Raw genomic sequence first — 17,457 nt, forward strand, 5'->3', positions numbered from 1 at the left:
CCTGCACGTAGGACAATATTGGATTCGGCCATGGGGAGTAAGACAAGCAGAGTCAGACCTTGGAGGCTTGGAGTTTGGCAGAAAGAAAGGTAGATATCGGAGGTTTGGAGCATGGGATATGTATAGGTTTGGAGATTGGAAGATGCTGAATAATATCTATGAAGCTTGGAGCATTCGAGAAGCAGATGTAGAAGTAACAAAATTTGCAGCATAGGTGAAACAGATTTAGGGGATGCAGACTGGAGACTGGAAGAAGCTGAAGTGAATCTATGAAGTTTGTAGCATAGGAGGAGCAGAGGTAAATCTATGAAGTTTTCAGAATGGGAGATGCTGTGGTAGAACTAATGAGTTTTCAGCATGGGAAAATCAGAACTAGGAAGTTTGCAGCAAAGAGAATCAGAAGTAGATATAAGAAATCTGCAACATGGGCTAAGCAGAGGTAGATCTATGGAATTTGTAGCATGGGTGAAGCAAAGGTAGATATAGAAAATTTCCAGCATGCGAGAAAGATATAGGACATTTGCAGCATGGGGAAAGCAGAAGTAGAACTGGGAAGTTGCAGCCGGGGAGAAACAGAGGCAGATCTATGAGGTCTGAAGCATTGCTAAAGCAGAGTCAGATCTAGGAAATTTGAAGCGCAGTTGGAGTAGAAGTCCTAGAAGATACACGTATGTGAAGCAGGATAGCTTACATACTAATCAATAAATGCAAAAAGACTATAATAAAAGTAGTGTAATAACTATTATTATCGTTATTAGTAAAAATTTTATTACTACCTAACGTAAGGTGAGACGATCAGGAAACTGAAATTAAGCGACCCGATACTGGGTCTCGATGACCTTCAGCTGCTATCTTCCATCAAACTGGAAGTTGCGAAAGGATATTTTAAATCCCAGCATTAACGTAAATACTGGTAGATACTGATCAACCAAATAAAAACAATAGCCTAGTTCAAATCCACCATTCGGGTCCCGACCTCATAATCTAACGATTTTTGTAACGATATTGAAGCTTGGTTACTTGTTCTGCGATCTGACAGTAGTTCATCCCGACATTCACACACTCTGTAATCCAGTATCTTCACCGGATACATTGGTTATAGTTCTGATTGATACCTGTAAAAAATAAAGTCTTGACTGTCTTCTACGCAAGATTTATACGTTCTACCTCTGATTCATATATACCTCCTGAAAATACATTGACAGTTATAGAATGTTATAGAAGTAAGACAACTTCTAAGAAAATTAATGTTTCAGTGTACGAGAAGTGTAAAACAAGTAATGAGTCTGGTAGGTGAGCATACGATATGCCGTCATTGCGATTTGGAACTCGCTAGAATCACTTTGTTGCCCGTAGCGATTGTTTTAGTGAAGCATGTTTTGCTTATGCGTTTTGACAGTGAGTGACAAGAATTTCGAACAACGGTGTGCGATCAGGGTTTGCTTGAGACTTGGACACAGTGCAACAGAAACTTTTGCGAAACTTCGGTACGCCTATGGAGACAGTGTCTTGTCAAGGGCCCACATGTTTCGGTGGTTTGAAGCATTTGCGAAAGGAGGAGAGTCAATTGAAGATGAACCTCGCAGCGGAAGGCCCTTAGTATCAAGGACCGTTGCAATTGTCGACAGAGTCCGGTATCTTGTGCATTCAGATCATAGGTTAACAATCAGAATGATCGGGGCAGAGTTGAAATGAGTCATAAAATAAAATAAAATTTTGACCAATGAGTAAGGTATGAGAAAAATCTACCCAGAAATAGTTCTGGGAAACCTGAGACAAGACCAGCAGGTCATGAGGAGGGACAAGTGCGCTGAATTTTTGTAAAACGATCCCCATTTTCTGGAACGTGTCATTACGGGTGACGAGACTTGGGTGTTTGAGTACGACCCTGAAACCAAGCACCAGAGTATGGAACGAGTCACTCCAAACTCTCCAAGGCCAACATAAAAAAAGCAAGAATGAGCAAGTCAGAGATAACAACATGTTGGTTTGCTTTTTTGATAGCCAGGGAATCGTTCACAAAGAGATTGTGCCTCCAGACCAAGGGGTTAATCAACACTTTTACCAAGAGCTTCCCCCCTGTGGGTGGGGGTGGAGGAATAACACCAAGGGTATCCCCTGTTTGCCGTGAGATGCGACTAAAAGGGGCCCCAGGAGTTGATAACTGGGAGCATGAGTTGCGACTGCAGGGCCCATAGCTATGACCTGGCATTGCTTCATCTAACTTGTGCCCGGCTCTTCGCTTTCATCTATCCTATCCAACATCCCTTGGTCAGATCCTATTCTTTTCCATCCCCGACGATATTAAGGCAATCGAGGCCTACGGAGTTAATCATCTTCACGCACTTCGTGGCCCTTGCCTTTCTTTTGCTGAAAAACATTTGTGGAAGTGTCAGACCCTCTGAACTTTTTCCCTCTGATTAGTGTTAATATAGGATGGTTTCCTAATTTTACTTTCTCTCAACACAGTAATCACCACCACCACTACCACCACCACCACCGTCACCACCACCACTACCACCGAGATCTTCTTGAAAGACTTTAGAAAAGAGTAACGGACGTGACACAGTACATCAAAAAAGAACTGGCTGTTCAATAACAAGGCTCCTCAGCCTCCTTATTCACCTGACTTGAGTCCTTGTGACTTTTCCTCTTCTAGAGACTGAAGAAACACCGCAAGGGACGTCGTTTTGGGGCACTGAACATTCAAATGGCTGTAACCGACCAGCTGAAAGCTATTCCAGTATCCTAATTCCAACACAGCTATGAGGAGTGGAAGAACCGTCTCCAGCAGCCCTGTGTTGCTTCTCAAGGCAGCTTTGAAGGGCACTATGTTGAATTGTAATGTTATTGAAATAATACGAGATAAAAGTCTGTATTGTTGTTATTTTATTTACCAACCTCGTATGATTAAATCACCCCGTTCAATTTGTAATTAGAATACGACGTAATGTTCCTGGACAGAGGAGACTATTAAAACAGGAAGCAAGAAAGCCGTGCAGAAGGTGTAGGACGATATGAACTGGCCACAACTGCTGTAGTTGACGTTCCGATTTCTTTTTTTTTTTTTGCAAGTTGCTTTACGTCGCACCGACACAGATAGGTCTTATGGCGACGATGGGACAGGAAAGGGTTAGGAATATGAAGGAAGCGTCCGTGGCCTTAACCCTAGAACTACCAACGGGGGTCAAAAATTGCCCGCGTTATCTCATTTTATGAATAAAATGCGCAATTTGTAAGACAGAAAAGCAATATTTTAAATAGTTGTCACATAAGATGTCTACTAAAGATGTCACATAGTCATTATTCCAATGTGTGTTTTTTAAAAGTTCCTATAATATACTTTTGTTGAGGGGGCAATTTTTGCCCTCCCCCCCTTAGACATGCATGTAACAGATTTCCTATCTGACAAAATGTCTTAATAATGTCGAATGGTCGGATTCACACATTTGCACTTTGAATGTTGGCACTAATGAGGACTATTGTTAACTATTGTTGACGTTCGCCTGCACCATATTAATAAAAATAACCCTGACTGGAATAAAAAGAAACTGAATCTCAGGAGGCTGTATATGTTAGAGTTGGGGCAACAGCTTTTAAGACCACTTGCAGAAGACAGGGCAAAGAACATGCTTGGTTTGAAGAAACCTATCATTTCAGCTATGGAAAGTGTCCTTGGAAGGTCATTACCCAGTGCTACTTCAACAACTGCTTCTGCTCCATCATACACAAGAGGAAGATATCATCAGTGTTTGAAATCCATTCACACTGGCCTTCGGTACAGAGGGTCCCGGGTTCGATCCCGGCCGGGTCGGGGATTTTAACCTTAATTGGTTAATCCCAATGGCACGGTTGCTGGGTATATGTGTTCTCTTCATCATCATTTCATCCTCATCACGACGCGCAGATCGCCTACGGGCGTCAAATAGAAAGACCTGCACCTGGCGAGCCGAACCCGTCGTGGGATATCCCGGCACTAAAAGCCATACGACATTCCATTCCATCCATTCACACTAAGAAGGACAAGACAAGATGACCAAAGTGACAATGGTTTGTTAACGTCTGCAAGACTCATTCTATGAAAACTATTATATGTACCAACTGTGAAAGTGAAAGTGAATGAAAGAACATTCATAATGTCCTATGATTTACGACTTAACTGTTGCTATACACTGTGCAAATTTCATTATTATCTTTGTTGTTGTTTTTGTTGCTGTTTGTGAGTGCAGTCATTGTTAACTTATTTCAATACTGTAATATTACAGGAATTGTATATTAAAAACTTCATTAGAGATGAAAATAATAGGGGGGTAAATTTTGCCCCCCCCCCTAGATATCCAAGTGACAGATTTTACCTTGGTAATGCTAGGGTTAATTAAGGTACAGCCCCAGCATTTGCCTGGTGTGAAAATGGGAAACCACGGAAAACCATCTTCAGGGCTGCCGACAGTGGGGTTCGAAACCACTATCTCCCGAATACTGGATACTGGCCGCACTTAAGCGACTGCTCCAGCTCGGTGTTCCGATTCCTAAAGTTCCCTTGCATGGTAGTAAACTGATATCTCAATGTTCCCGCAAGCTCTTTCTTGTTGGGTATAAAGTGTTAAGGACCAAAAATGAGAATATTTTTTTGTTATTTGCTTTACGTCGCACCGACACAGATAGGTCTTATGGCGACGATGGGATAGGAAAGGCCTAGGAATGGGAAGGAAGTGGCCGTGGCCTTAATTAAGGTACTACAGGGAAACCACGGAAAACCATCTTCAGAGCTGCCGACAGTGGGGCTCGAACCTTCTATCACCCGGATGAAAGCTCACAGCTACGCACCCCTAACCGCGCGGCCAAAGAGGAAATTAAAGGGAACACTTTTGCTTTCCGGTGTGTTTCAAACTGGAGATAGAACTCTCCCTGTGGTTGGAATGAATGCGTTCGATACATCCATTATGAGATCTAGCTCAGGAAATTATTCATTCTCCCAACGAGGTTGGAGGGTTCCCTCACCATTTTCAACGCTTTGTTGTACCTCATTCTCACGGTCTGTGTTTGATTAGACGGATTATAATTTCAGATCTATGAGGTTGAGCTGCTCAGAGCTCAGAGGTCAAGTTGGTGGGCTTGACCCCGGCTCAGGCCAGTGGTATTTGAAGGTATTCAAATCTGTCAGAATTGTGTCAATAGATATACTGGCATGTAACTGGCATGTAATACAAGTACTAAGAGAAAAAAATTACGGCACCCCAGCCTCTTAGCTTTATTTAAAAGTAGTTAGTTGGACTTAAAGCTAAACTACGTAAATGGTTCAATAATTGAAGTAAGACATACATTAACAAGTGAATTGTTTTCTATTAAATTGACATTATAGACCAAAATAGAACACGGGTATCACTCTTTCCTTTCACGACCATAAGACCGCACAGTTACATCGTCCATACATCAGTTGTTAGATGTTGGGCAAGCGTTGAGATGCGCAACACGATCCTATTTTCTATCTAAAGGTCACATGAGCACCTCAAAACATCGTTGAAAATGACCTGAGTTGTTGTGAAAAGTTATCGTATAGGTCCGCGGCCGCGGTAGGCTACACTCTGTCGACTGCACAAACGACTTGTTACGGTGCCGCCATTGGAGAGGTGGTGATGAACCAGTCTTTGCAGATATGACATCGACTAATATCCGTCCTATTGGACTATTAGAGTTCCAGGACCTGACAGTGATGACCTCCAAGTCGTCGTATCCTGACATCAGACATTTAACCCAAATTTATTTCATTCCCAGGTGGATGTCCTGTTATACCGCAAAACAAGTATTATACGAAGATAAACTATAAACGAACGACACTGTGTAAGAATCGTACGTACCAACTCCGATACGATGTTTTATAAGTGTTGGGAGGAGTTGTCTGTATTTACGCAATAATAGGTCCTATGTTACATTATTTATTGAACTTCACTCGTGTATTTCCTTCTTTCTTTCTTTCTTTCTTTACCATCCAGGGTTGGCTTTTCCCTCGGACTCAGCGAGGGATCCCATCTCTACCGCCTCAAGGGCAGTGTCCTGGAGCGTGATACATTGGGTCGGGGGATACAACTGGGGAGGATGACCAGTACCTCGCCCAGGCGGCCTCACCTGCTATGCTGAACAGGGGTCTTGAGGGGGGATGGGAAGATTGGAAGGGGTAGACGAGGAAGAGGGAAGGAAGTGGCCGTGGCCTTAAGTTTGGTACCATCCCGGCATTTGCCTGGAAGAGAAGTGGGGAAACCACGGAAAACCACTTCCAGGATGGGTGAGGTGGGAATAGAACTCACCTCTACTCGACCTACCGAGGCTGAGTGGACCCCGTTCCAGCCCTCGTACCACTTTTCAAATTTTGTGGCAGAGCCGGGAATCGAAGCCGGGCCTCCGGGGGCGGCAGCTAATCATACTAACCACTACACCACAGAGGCGGACACTCGTGTATTTATTATTGTTATTCGTTGTAAGATGACGAAAACAAGATCTACGAACTCAGAATATCAAGCAGAGACTCAGAGAGCAGTTGTAAAAATGTACGCATCGAAGTCAATCACATCGATATTTTTGTGATATAAACCTAGCCCTGTTGAAACACCGGAGTTGAAATCCCGTGAGATCTCCGAAGTTAAGCAACATTGGGCGTGGTCAAGATTTGGATGGTTTGCCACACGCTGTTGGTGGGGGTTAAGGGAATGGAAGAGTGGAAAGGAACTGGCCACGCTAACGTGCGTAAACTCCGGCTCAGGCACACTTCTGCGCAGGTTCGGACCTCTCTTCGGGCAGAATACACCCTTAGCTTAAACCTAATCGATGATTTCTGAAATCTCGGAAATAACGACCATCAAGATCAAAACGTGTCACAACGTGTTCTGATACCGAAAACTATGTTTTTATTTCACTAAAGGAAGATACTAAAAACGAGACTGTTTACTATTTGCAGCTGCCGGCGGTGCGCTATGCAGTGGAGCCATCATGGGCTGGCCCTTGATGCAGTACGACTCCGACTTCACTTCCTACAGGTATCATACTACAACATCTTCTGATTAACACTTTTGAATCCACTCACATCACCTGAAGACTCAATTTAAAATAGGGCAAAGATAGGCAAAATACTCGAAAATTATTTTTTCACGATGAATACTTCGAAAGTAAATCTGTAAATAACTGTATACTATCAATCAGTCAACAGTACTTGTGGTCATATTTTTTCTTCGTCTGGTACTTTCTGACGCAGTTGTTCAGCTCCGTGGACACCCTCCACAGAAAATCGACGTTCCCATTCAACCATCCTTCACTTTCCTGTCTGAAAATTTGGCATAATCCTTTGTTTTTGTGTCCCCTCGGGCATCAAAAAATGTGTATATTTCCGTTGAGATGAAAAATCAATTCTAGAATCACTACTATCACATAACTGTTTGTAAATATGCACGTCGCGGTTTGTAGTCACCTATTTGCTGCAGAACGTAAGGTTTTGCGAAGTGTCGGATCTCCGGTTTTCCATTCGATTACTGATCCATGTTTAGAAGATGGTTACACAGCTGTAATTCCTCTTAAAACAATAATGACCACCACTACCTATATTCGGCCATGTAAGAGCTTTGAAATATATGGAAAGTACAACAAACGAAGACTTGAGATGCCATCAGAAGGTGAAAACTCGTATTTTATAATGAAGGAATCGTTCAATATGAAGAAGACATTATTATGCGGCAGATTAGACAAAATGTTTGAGAAAACGCCTTGGTAAGTGCTTTGTTTGGAGTGTGACAATACAGAGACGTAAATATTGAGAAGAGAAGATGAGAAAAGACTAGAAGCGTTTGAGATGTGGATGTGGAGGGGAATGGAGAGAATAAGCTGAATAGAACGAGTGAGAAATGGAAAAGTATTGGGAAGGTTTGGTGAAAGGATAAGATTGTTGCAAGTTATAAGAAAGGAAGAAGAATTGGATGAGACACTTGTTGAGACGGGAGTGTTTGCTAACGGAAGCACTGGAATGAGTAGTTTGCGGAGGAAGTAGAAGGTACAGATGATAAATGGCATCAAAGAAGGAGGAACTTATAAGGATCTGAAGAGGATGGCAGAAGACAGGGGAGCAAGGGAAGCTGCCGTGTGAAAACCTGTCTATGGACAGAACACATTATGATGGTGACTACCTCTGTTGCTCCTATATCTTTTCCACCTGCCCTTATTGTCATCATTATCTTGCTTTTCTCCTCTATGAGTGTCATTCTCCATTCTTCTGGCTTTGCACTTTCAATGCCAGATTATTCGACTTCCGTCCATTCGCTAAGAGAATTATTTTCATTCTTGTACCACTATTTCTCTCCGTTCCTGACATTATCCAAAATGTAAATAAGAAAGTTGACAGTAGCCTACGTTTAATAACTCCAAGACACTTCAGTAAATTTGTAGACATTAGGACTAGCTCCTAGTGTTGGTTCACTTTGAAAAATCAATTCATTTACAAGCATACAAAAGTTTAAATTATTTTACTGTGTGATCAACTTTGTCAATTGCTTAAATAGAGTGATATTCTATTCAGTGTCAATGATATATTCTATGAAAATCGTGTAACACATGAAAAACATGTAATGGATCACGAAATACCCTCTCAAAGTGTAAAAATGAATTAATTTATCTTGATAATTTGCTCACTGACATGAGTGTAGAGGCAGGACAGATACGAAATGAGAGGGTAGTATTCATACTAGTGAAGGCATATTATGAAAAGTTAAGGACGACAAACATGAAATTCTAGAAGTAAGGCTCGTCTCTAAAGATAATATGTAACTTGATATTTTTGTGGTATACGGACCTGAAGAGGGAGACGCTGACACAGGATTGTCTGATAAGATAATCAACTTTGTGGGAAACGACACCGAAAGGAATGTAATTGTAATAAGTGATCTCAATTTACCAGAGGTTAACTGTGACAGAAATGCGAATGGCAGGAAACATGACCAATAAATGGTTAATACATTAATCTGGGAAGAACATCTGAATCAGAAAGTGATGGGACCAATTAGAGGGAAGAATATTCTAGACGTAGTGCTGGTAAAACTAGATGAGCTCCTTAGAGAAACAAATGATAGATGGTGCATGTGATCACGACGCTGTTTTTTATAGTAGTTAAAAATAAAAGTGATAGAAAGGAAGGTTATAAAGGTAGGAATATTAGGCAACACCACATGGCTGATAAAGCAGTCATGAGGGATTTAAAGAACGTTAATTTTTTAGGTGGAAAATGGTAAATAGGAATATAAACAGCGTATGAGGTGGATTTAAGGCAATTGTTGAGGGGTATGAAAACGTATGTATGCTTAAACGTGGTAAGGGATGGAAAAGATACACTATAACAGAGAAATAAGGAAATTAAGAAAGAAGTGCAGGTTGGAAAGAAATAGACTAAAGAAAGGTTGTGTAAGTAAGGAAAAAATGAAGGAACTTCACAGAAAATTAAATTTTGCGAAGAAGTCGGCTAAGGATAACATAATGGCAAGCATAACAGGTAAAATGTAGCAGATATTTGAGATTCAGATGGTATCACTATTCACCTATTCAAGATTTTTGATGGGTAGATCATGGGAGACTATTGATGTAAATAGAGTTAAATAGTGGTTCAATGGGTGGCTAAATTTCTAGAAAACAGAATTTAGAAAATTAGAGTAGGTGAAGCATTATCTGATCCAGTAATGAATGAGAAGGGGTCCCGCAGAACAGTATCATTGGACCTTTGAGTTTTTCTTATATATCTACACTGAGCGGCACGAAAAACGCAACACTTCAATTTCTTTCAAAAACTGAAATTTATTCTAAATTTATGACACTTTTATGACACTAATCCACCATCTTATGTTGGAATATTGTGGTACGGTCCCATCTAACGGTCTAACAATGAAAAGAAAAGACGATTATAAACAAATTGAACAAATTAAGCGAGAGATACACATTTCAAGGAAATTTTGAGTAAGCTCATAAAGGTAATGCACTCTGTTTTAATGTTACACACTTTCACTTCACAGACCTCGGAGATTATCCCGGGGACCTCTGTTCGCATACATAACAAATAAGAGTTTTGTCTGTACATTGCTCAGAATTAGAATTTGAAAAGAATGGTATTTCTGTATCGGTCATGTCCATAGTAACAAGAAAATTTCCAATCAATTATGTCTTATACATTTTTACCGTACCGGCTCTGATAACACAGATATTAATGAATTTGTAGTTTTGTTGCTAAGTCCATATCAACGCCTAACCACGAGAAAATGGGTTAACAGAATTTAATGAAAACCGCTATATAGAGTCGGGGAATAAGAAACTACAGTCTGTAAATAATTTTATTCGCCCGAGTTGAAATGGTAGTTTAGGGGAATGCGCCTAAAATTTAATTTTTAAATACCGGTACCTATGTTAGTGGTGCTATCGAAAAGTACTACATAACAAAAGTTAGACAATACAATTTCCGATCATTTATGTTTCATTCAGTTTTACTGTACCGACTATGATAAGAGTGGTATTTCAGAAGGCCTACAATATCGAAAGAGCATAACACTGACCAACAATAACTTTACATTGACCATTGTTTGTTACTGATCAACAATAACTTTACATTGACCATTGTTTGTTGTGATGTTCTTCGTTTCTTATGGTCCCGCTCAACTCCGATAGATGGGATTACTACTGCGTACCGAGTATAACAGCCCGACTGAACATTGGCGGGAAATAGCTGGGGAGTTGGAAAAACTTTCTTCTTTAGCATGCCATTCCTCTAGTTCATGTAGCCTCCGTGGCTCAGACGGCAGCGCATCGGCCTCTCACCGCTGGTAACCATGGTTCAAATCCCGGTCACTCCATGTGAGATTTGTGCTGGACAAAGCGGGTACTCCGGTTTTCCCTGTCATCTTTCATTCCAGCAACACTCTCCAATATCATTTCATAGCATCTATCAGTCATTAATGTATCACTGGGAGTGGTGACCCCATCGTATAACAGCCTATATATATATATGTTTCATTTATTACATCCCTGACCCGGCCAATGACTGGAAAACAGGTTGTAGGTTTTCATTTTCATTTTCCTCTGGTTCATGCATTTTCTGATACTGCAGGTATGTAACACACTGGTTCATCATAGTATTCCAGTTATTCGATCCCTACTCTGAGGCGCTGTTTTGAATGAGCTGTATGCACACTTACGGCAGAGGCTCACTTAGTAGTAGTAGTAGTAGTAGTAGTAGTAGTAGTATGACCTGGTCTAGAATTACTATTTAAGCCCATTTCAAATTATAGCAGTAGTATGACCTGGTCTAGAATTACTATTTAAGCCTATTTCAAATTATAGCACCACAATTCACTAAATAACTCAAAAGTCAACCCTGAAAAGAGCAGTTTCTTAAGAAAAGCTTCTTCCTCTTCACTTTGATTAAATTCTACATTCATTTAATTCCAAATTAGCAGTGAAGAGGGGGCTTCTCCTCTGGCTTGGAGGAAAACATTGGTTTTTCCGTTGCCATTGTAGTGAATTGAGATTTTCCGGCTCATCGGGTACTCCTCGCAAACAGATTAGTAAAAAGGCATAGTTTTTGCCCTGGGACTCTCCACTATTCGCCTTCCCCCCAACTCCCCCCCGCACCGCAGAAAAAAGACGAAGAGTGTTCACGGATCAGAAATGTCTGGGAATTGGTCATTCCAGCTCTGGAATTCCAGCATAGTACTGTTCGTTAAAAGTGAGAAAGCGTGTGGTCTTCCATTTGATGGAGTATTTCATATGAACGTATTGCTTTTATCGCGCCATTCCTACTGACGTCATTGCAATGACCTATGTTCATTTCAGTTGGAAAAACCACTAAGACAGTCTTTCTGAGGATGTAAAATGGCTGGTGGAGAGTGAGTGTCTGCCATTATAATGAAAACTCCCCAACCTGGTGGTGACTGATAGTAGGCAAGCGGGCCTATCATTACAATGAAACTTCCCTAACACAGTCTTCATATGAGAAAAGACGTTTGGTGACTTCCCCGTTTCTAGGGCAACGTTAAGAGCTATGCAATTTAATACAATCTTGCTCACAACGTGTACACTACCTAGCCTAGAATTCTGTATACAATGTAGAATTCCGTAGCGAAGCACGGGTATATCAGCTAGTTAACTTATATGAGTATATGAGCAAAGAAATGGAACCACAGACAAGGCTTTTCGCGAATAAATAAGTTACACGATTGTGAGTGACTACAAACAGACATTGACAATGTTGTGAGATGGACAGCAGGCAATGGTATGATGGTAAAAGGGCTGAAAAGTCAGATTGTTTCACCATAAAGAAAAGTCCTCTCAGTTTTAATTAATGTGTTGATTGCGTGACAGTAACTCGTGGGGATCACTATAAATTCTTAGGTGCTAATATAAGGAAAATTGGGGCAATCACGGGATAGTAACTAAAGGTTATAGATATCTCCTTATGGTTATGAGAATATTTAGTTGTTGTAAAATGTATAGGATAGGGCGTATATGTCACTTGCAAGACCCCAGTTACAGTATGGTTCTAGTGTAAGGGACCCCTCACAAGGATTACTTGATTCAAGAGATGGGAAAGATACAAAGGAAAGCAGCAAGATTTGTTGTGGATGATTTCCGACAAATGGGTAGTGTTGCGAAAATGTTGGAAACTTTAGGCTGGGAATACCTGAGGGTAAAGAGACGAAAAGCTCGACTAAACTGTCGGTGGAGAGATTGCTTGAAAAGGAATTAATAGACAAATAAGCTTTAGTGGAGTTTCTGAAAGTAGGAATTAACGTAATGTGGAGATAAATTTGGAGTACAAGAGGGCATATTAGGTAAAGTACTCGTTTATAGGAAGAGGAATTATTGACTGGAATAATTTATCAAGAGACATGTTTAATAAATTCCAGTATTTTTTGATATCATTTAATAAAAGGATAGGAAATTTACCACGTGGGTTCAAGCCTTAAATCCACATTAGTGGTGATTAATTGATTTTTATAGATTGACTGATTAATTGATTGATTTAATTATTTATTTATTTATTGAAAATAATTCTCATCATGCATCTATACAGCTAATACTAAGTGCGGTCATATGGTCTTCTATATTTGTAACAATATGCAATAATTTATGGGCCATAATACCCACATATGACTTCTTGAAGATTAACACTAAGTAAACGTAATCTATACATCATTTACAATGGACTACGGTTATATTTTTATTCTTTTCGAAATAATCATAATTGGACAACAATAACGAAAAATTAACTTGAAATATCATGAAATGTAATAAGACGCAGGGTATTGGTACACTATAAATAAACGATTACATTGTTATACTATTGCATTATTTATACTTTTCCCTCGGAATCCAATGAATATAATAATAACGATCACATTGTACCTTTATTCAGAGTCCCCGAAGCAGGTTCCGCCAACGAGAGCGCCGTTCTGGTGATGTCAATGCTGACGCTTGGGGCTATACATGGCGCATTTCCGGCAAGCTTTCTGGCTGACATCGTGGGAAGGAAGGTACTGCTGCTCTTGGTGGCAGGATTGTTCTGGATAAGCGGCGTCCTGCTCATCATAGCTTCCCGCGCGGTACGTCTCTCTTACTTCATTTCCATTTCTTATTTAATTCTATGCCAGGGAACAATGAACAAAACAGTGATCGGAGCTGAATTTAATCTTTAGTACTTCATGAGAAAGTTATCACGTATCCCAGACAGTTAAACTTTTCCCAGCTATTGTACTTTCCGAGTTTAATGTCTATATTTCACGTATAATTTGTGCTGGACAACGTCGTTTCTTACAGGAATGTTGATTTTCCCCATCATTTTAATTACGTTAATTCCATAATCATTAGTTTGTAATTGCCCGAGAGGTCTGCGATAGATCTCGCTGGCTGACGGTGATTAGGACTTCATCAGATGTCTGGCAATAGGTCACGGCTCTTTTCTTGTGGTGTAACGTCGCACTAACTCATAGAGAGGATATAAGGGACGAAAGAATAAAAAAAAGTTTATGATTAGGAAAGTAGTCGCCGTGGCCTTCGGCATTTCCTTGGTGTGAAAATGAAACCACTCTATTCAGGGCTGTTAGCTGTTAGATTCAAACACTTCATCTTCCGAATAAAAGCTTAGAACAAACCGAGTCAAAATCCGTAGAAAACTTGTTTATTGTTATCGATTCGAACTTGAACCATAATCCGTTATTCCCGTGTACTTGTGTGCATCTCTTAAAATCTGTACCAATTGAAATGGCCTTAAAATGTAACCTTGTAATTTTGCTGAAGGCAAGTGCTACATTAAAGTTACTCATTTAATATGCCTTCAATAGCTATAGGTTTTAAGAAATGCCCAGGTATCAGATTTAACTTACTGGAAGCTAACGACAAGTTGTCACATTTTAGCACCATCAAATAATGTTGATCTCAGCTGGGATATAATCCACTGTCTTGTGAACAGAAGGTCTGTAGCGTTTCGCAGAAATCTATAGACAAGGTCTATCAAAGCTCACCATCAGAGCCATTCAGTCGCTGGGGGTTACAACAATATTTTCTTCCGACTGCTTCAATGTTGCTGATTATGGCTTCTTACAGTTGGCTGAAGAGATCAGGTCTAGGACCACAAGCTCTGCCGCAATGCTAGAACATCAAATCTACCAAGCCCCTTGCTGTTGTAGAACCTGGCGGTCAATTCTTCTTTGACTTTCTCATTTTATTCTACGTTCTCTTTCATCGGACTCTTGTTTGTTCGCTGCTGTTTGATGTTCTGTGGGTCTACACGGAAAATATATCACTATATTGTCTAATCAGACACTGAGTCACTCCGGTTGCCTGTGTCAATTTGGCATCTCTTCGTGTCAGACTTCATAATGTACCAGTATCGTTTTCGCTGTCCGCCCGAATTACGTCGTCTATTATTCAATTGAGAATACTTCACCTGTTTTATAAGAAGAGTTATCAGGTATCCCGAGTTCCTTGGTGAAAACCCCGACACCGGATTAAAATCGATCGGGATTGGTGAAATTCTCGATTACCCCAAGTAGACAATATTTCAAATAATTTAGTATATATTTTTAACTGTCCATTAGAAGAAAGTGAGCTTTTAATTTAAATAGTAAAAGTAACATAACTAACGATGATATGAAAACAGTACTTGCAATAATGTACTCCTTGAGTTCTGCGGTAGTGTTTACTCCACATTACTCCAGGCAGTACCGATAGTCTAGGATATCGGTTCTCTGCCAATTATTGCAAGGAAACAGTCCAGTAACGCCTGACAAGCTGAGGGAAACTAATTTTCAATGTTAAAATTGGAACCTATTGATGCACTACTCATTAATATGCCTAGAGTTACGTCTGAAAACGAGCTTAAATGTAGTGATTAATTTTATTTTAAGATCGTTTATCAGTTGTGACTGAAATATGTGTGTTACCCGGCATTTGCCCGAGGAGAAGTGGGAAACCCCGGAAAGCACTTCCAGGATAGCTGAGGTGGGAATCGAACCCACCTCTACTCAGTTGACCTCCCGAGGCTGAGTGGACCCCGTTCCAGCTCTCGTACCACTTTTCAAATTTCGTGGAAGAGGCGGAAATCGAACCCGGGCCTCCGGGGAGGTGGCAGCTAATCACACTAACCACTACACCACAGAGGCGGACAATACAAATATTATCTAGGTTTCGAAATATCAGTTTCGTTTATAAGTAAGTCCCGATTTCTTCAGAAAGAACTTCGTAATCCTGTTTGGAAGGCATGTTACGAATGTGGGCGACCTGGCTAGCTTATCGAAGTTAAGTTTGATAACACAAATCTATACATGTTTAGGAAACTCAAGGAACTGACATGAAAGTACCCGATTTTTAGTAATTAGGCCATGACGATTTCGAATCTGGCAGCAATTTTCTCCCACCTCCCACACTTTTATAGATATGGCATCTTGTGATATAAAAATTATTGTAATACTTCACGGATTTGGTTGACACCCCTGACTATAACTCGGAGGTTTAAAGTTATTATTGATCTATTATACAAAAATACACAATAGTTAATACTACCTTTAAACTCTAGGTCATGGGCTAGTTTCGAGGCTATTTCTATGCGATTCTCTTTTATATGAAGGTGGATCTTTCTGTAAAGAAAGCAGAAGCAGTCGCTCATCGTGGAGGGATTCCATGTACCTTGATATCTACTTTACATTTGTAGTATATCTTGATGTAAACGTTTCTCTTGCTCATCACTAACTACCCCCAAATTCTCAGAAAAAAGGTCTAAGTATTTATGTAGAAAATGAATTTGTAATGACATCCTGTATTATTTAAAATATAATTGATAAGTGCATCACTATTTAATTTTTTGTTTCCTAGAAACCCATTCACCATTTTTTAAAATGATAACCAGGCAGGAAATAATTAAAAAAATAGTACTTATGAAATCCCCAATGAGAGTTCAATATTATGGACATCCACCGCACGTTGCCTTGCACCTGAACTTATCTTAACACGATGGAGCACTTGGCTTCAAGCTATTGTTTTCTACAATGAACATTTTGAAGCCGTTACAGCAATTATAGATTCATTTACTTCTGAGTTCGCGATTCTCAGAGTCGTGCAATCAGTGAACAGAGTGTAGTAAGCAATACTGCATAATATTCATAGCAGTTTTACTTGGGTTGCAGAGAGCATTACAAAACTAGAGGATATTGGCCTTTCACTAGAAGAATCTATGACAATTATGGAGAATGCTAAGTTGAAACTCAGTAGTAGCATGGCAGGACACAAATATATCCGAGTTTCTAACAAACTCCTTGTAATCTGAAAACGAAATCCATGTTATTCAAATTTTCTATCTGTTTGCAAGATCAATCGTGGAGAACGAGAAGAATCCTCGGAAGATATTTCGACCAGCAAGTTTTATCTCTTACTTGCGATGGTGAAAGCTCCTTCTCAGCCTACAAGCGAATTTTCTCGTATCAGCGCCAAAACATCACAATGGAAAATGCGCAGAAGTACTTGGTTACACACTGTGCATCACGATTTTAAAAAAGCGTGCCAGTCTTACTTAACAGGGGTTTAGTGACAGATTCTCTATTAATTTTATTTAGACCGAGCTTGATAGCTGCAGTCGCTTAAGTGCGGCAAGTATCCAGTATTCGTGAGATAGTGGGTTCGAATCCCACTATCGACAGCCCTGAAGATGTATTTCCGTGGTTTCCCATTTTCGCACCAGGCAAATGCTGGGGCTGTACCTTACTTAAAGCCACGGCCGCTTCCTTCCCCAGTCCTAGCGCTTTCCTGTCCCATCGTCGCAATAAGACCTATTTGTGTCGGTGCGACATACAGCCAATAGCAAAAAAAAAAAAAAAAAGTAATGTTCTTCTTCATTTTTTTCATTTTTACGGCATGAGGGCAAGGGAAAATTAGCAACAACAAAAGCCTGTG

At 40.2% G+C, this 17,457-nt stretch overlaps 1 protein-coding gene across 1 annotated transcript in view; it reads left to right on the forward strand.

Annotated features, from left to right (window-relative positions):
• LOC136879804 (uncharacterized) overlaps positions 1-17,457 on the forward strand; it is a 111,394-nt gene that overhangs the window by 53,962 nt on the left and 39,975 nt on the right. The window contains exons 3-4 of the mRNA XM_067153258.2: positions 6,953-7,031; positions 13,430-13,616. Of these exons, the coding sequence (XP_067009359.2) occupies positions 6,953-7,031; positions 13,430-13,616 (266 nt within the window). The remainder of the gene's footprint in view (positions 1-6,952; positions 7,032-13,429; positions 13,617-17,457) is intronic.

This window comes from Anabrus simplex, chromosome 1 (assembly GCF_040414725.1).
Source record: "Anabrus simplex isolate iqAnaSimp1 chromosome 1, ASM4041472v1, whole genome shotgun sequence".
NCBI classification, from domain to species: Eukaryota; Metazoa; Arthropoda; class Insecta; order Orthoptera; family Tettigoniidae; genus Anabrus; species Anabrus simplex.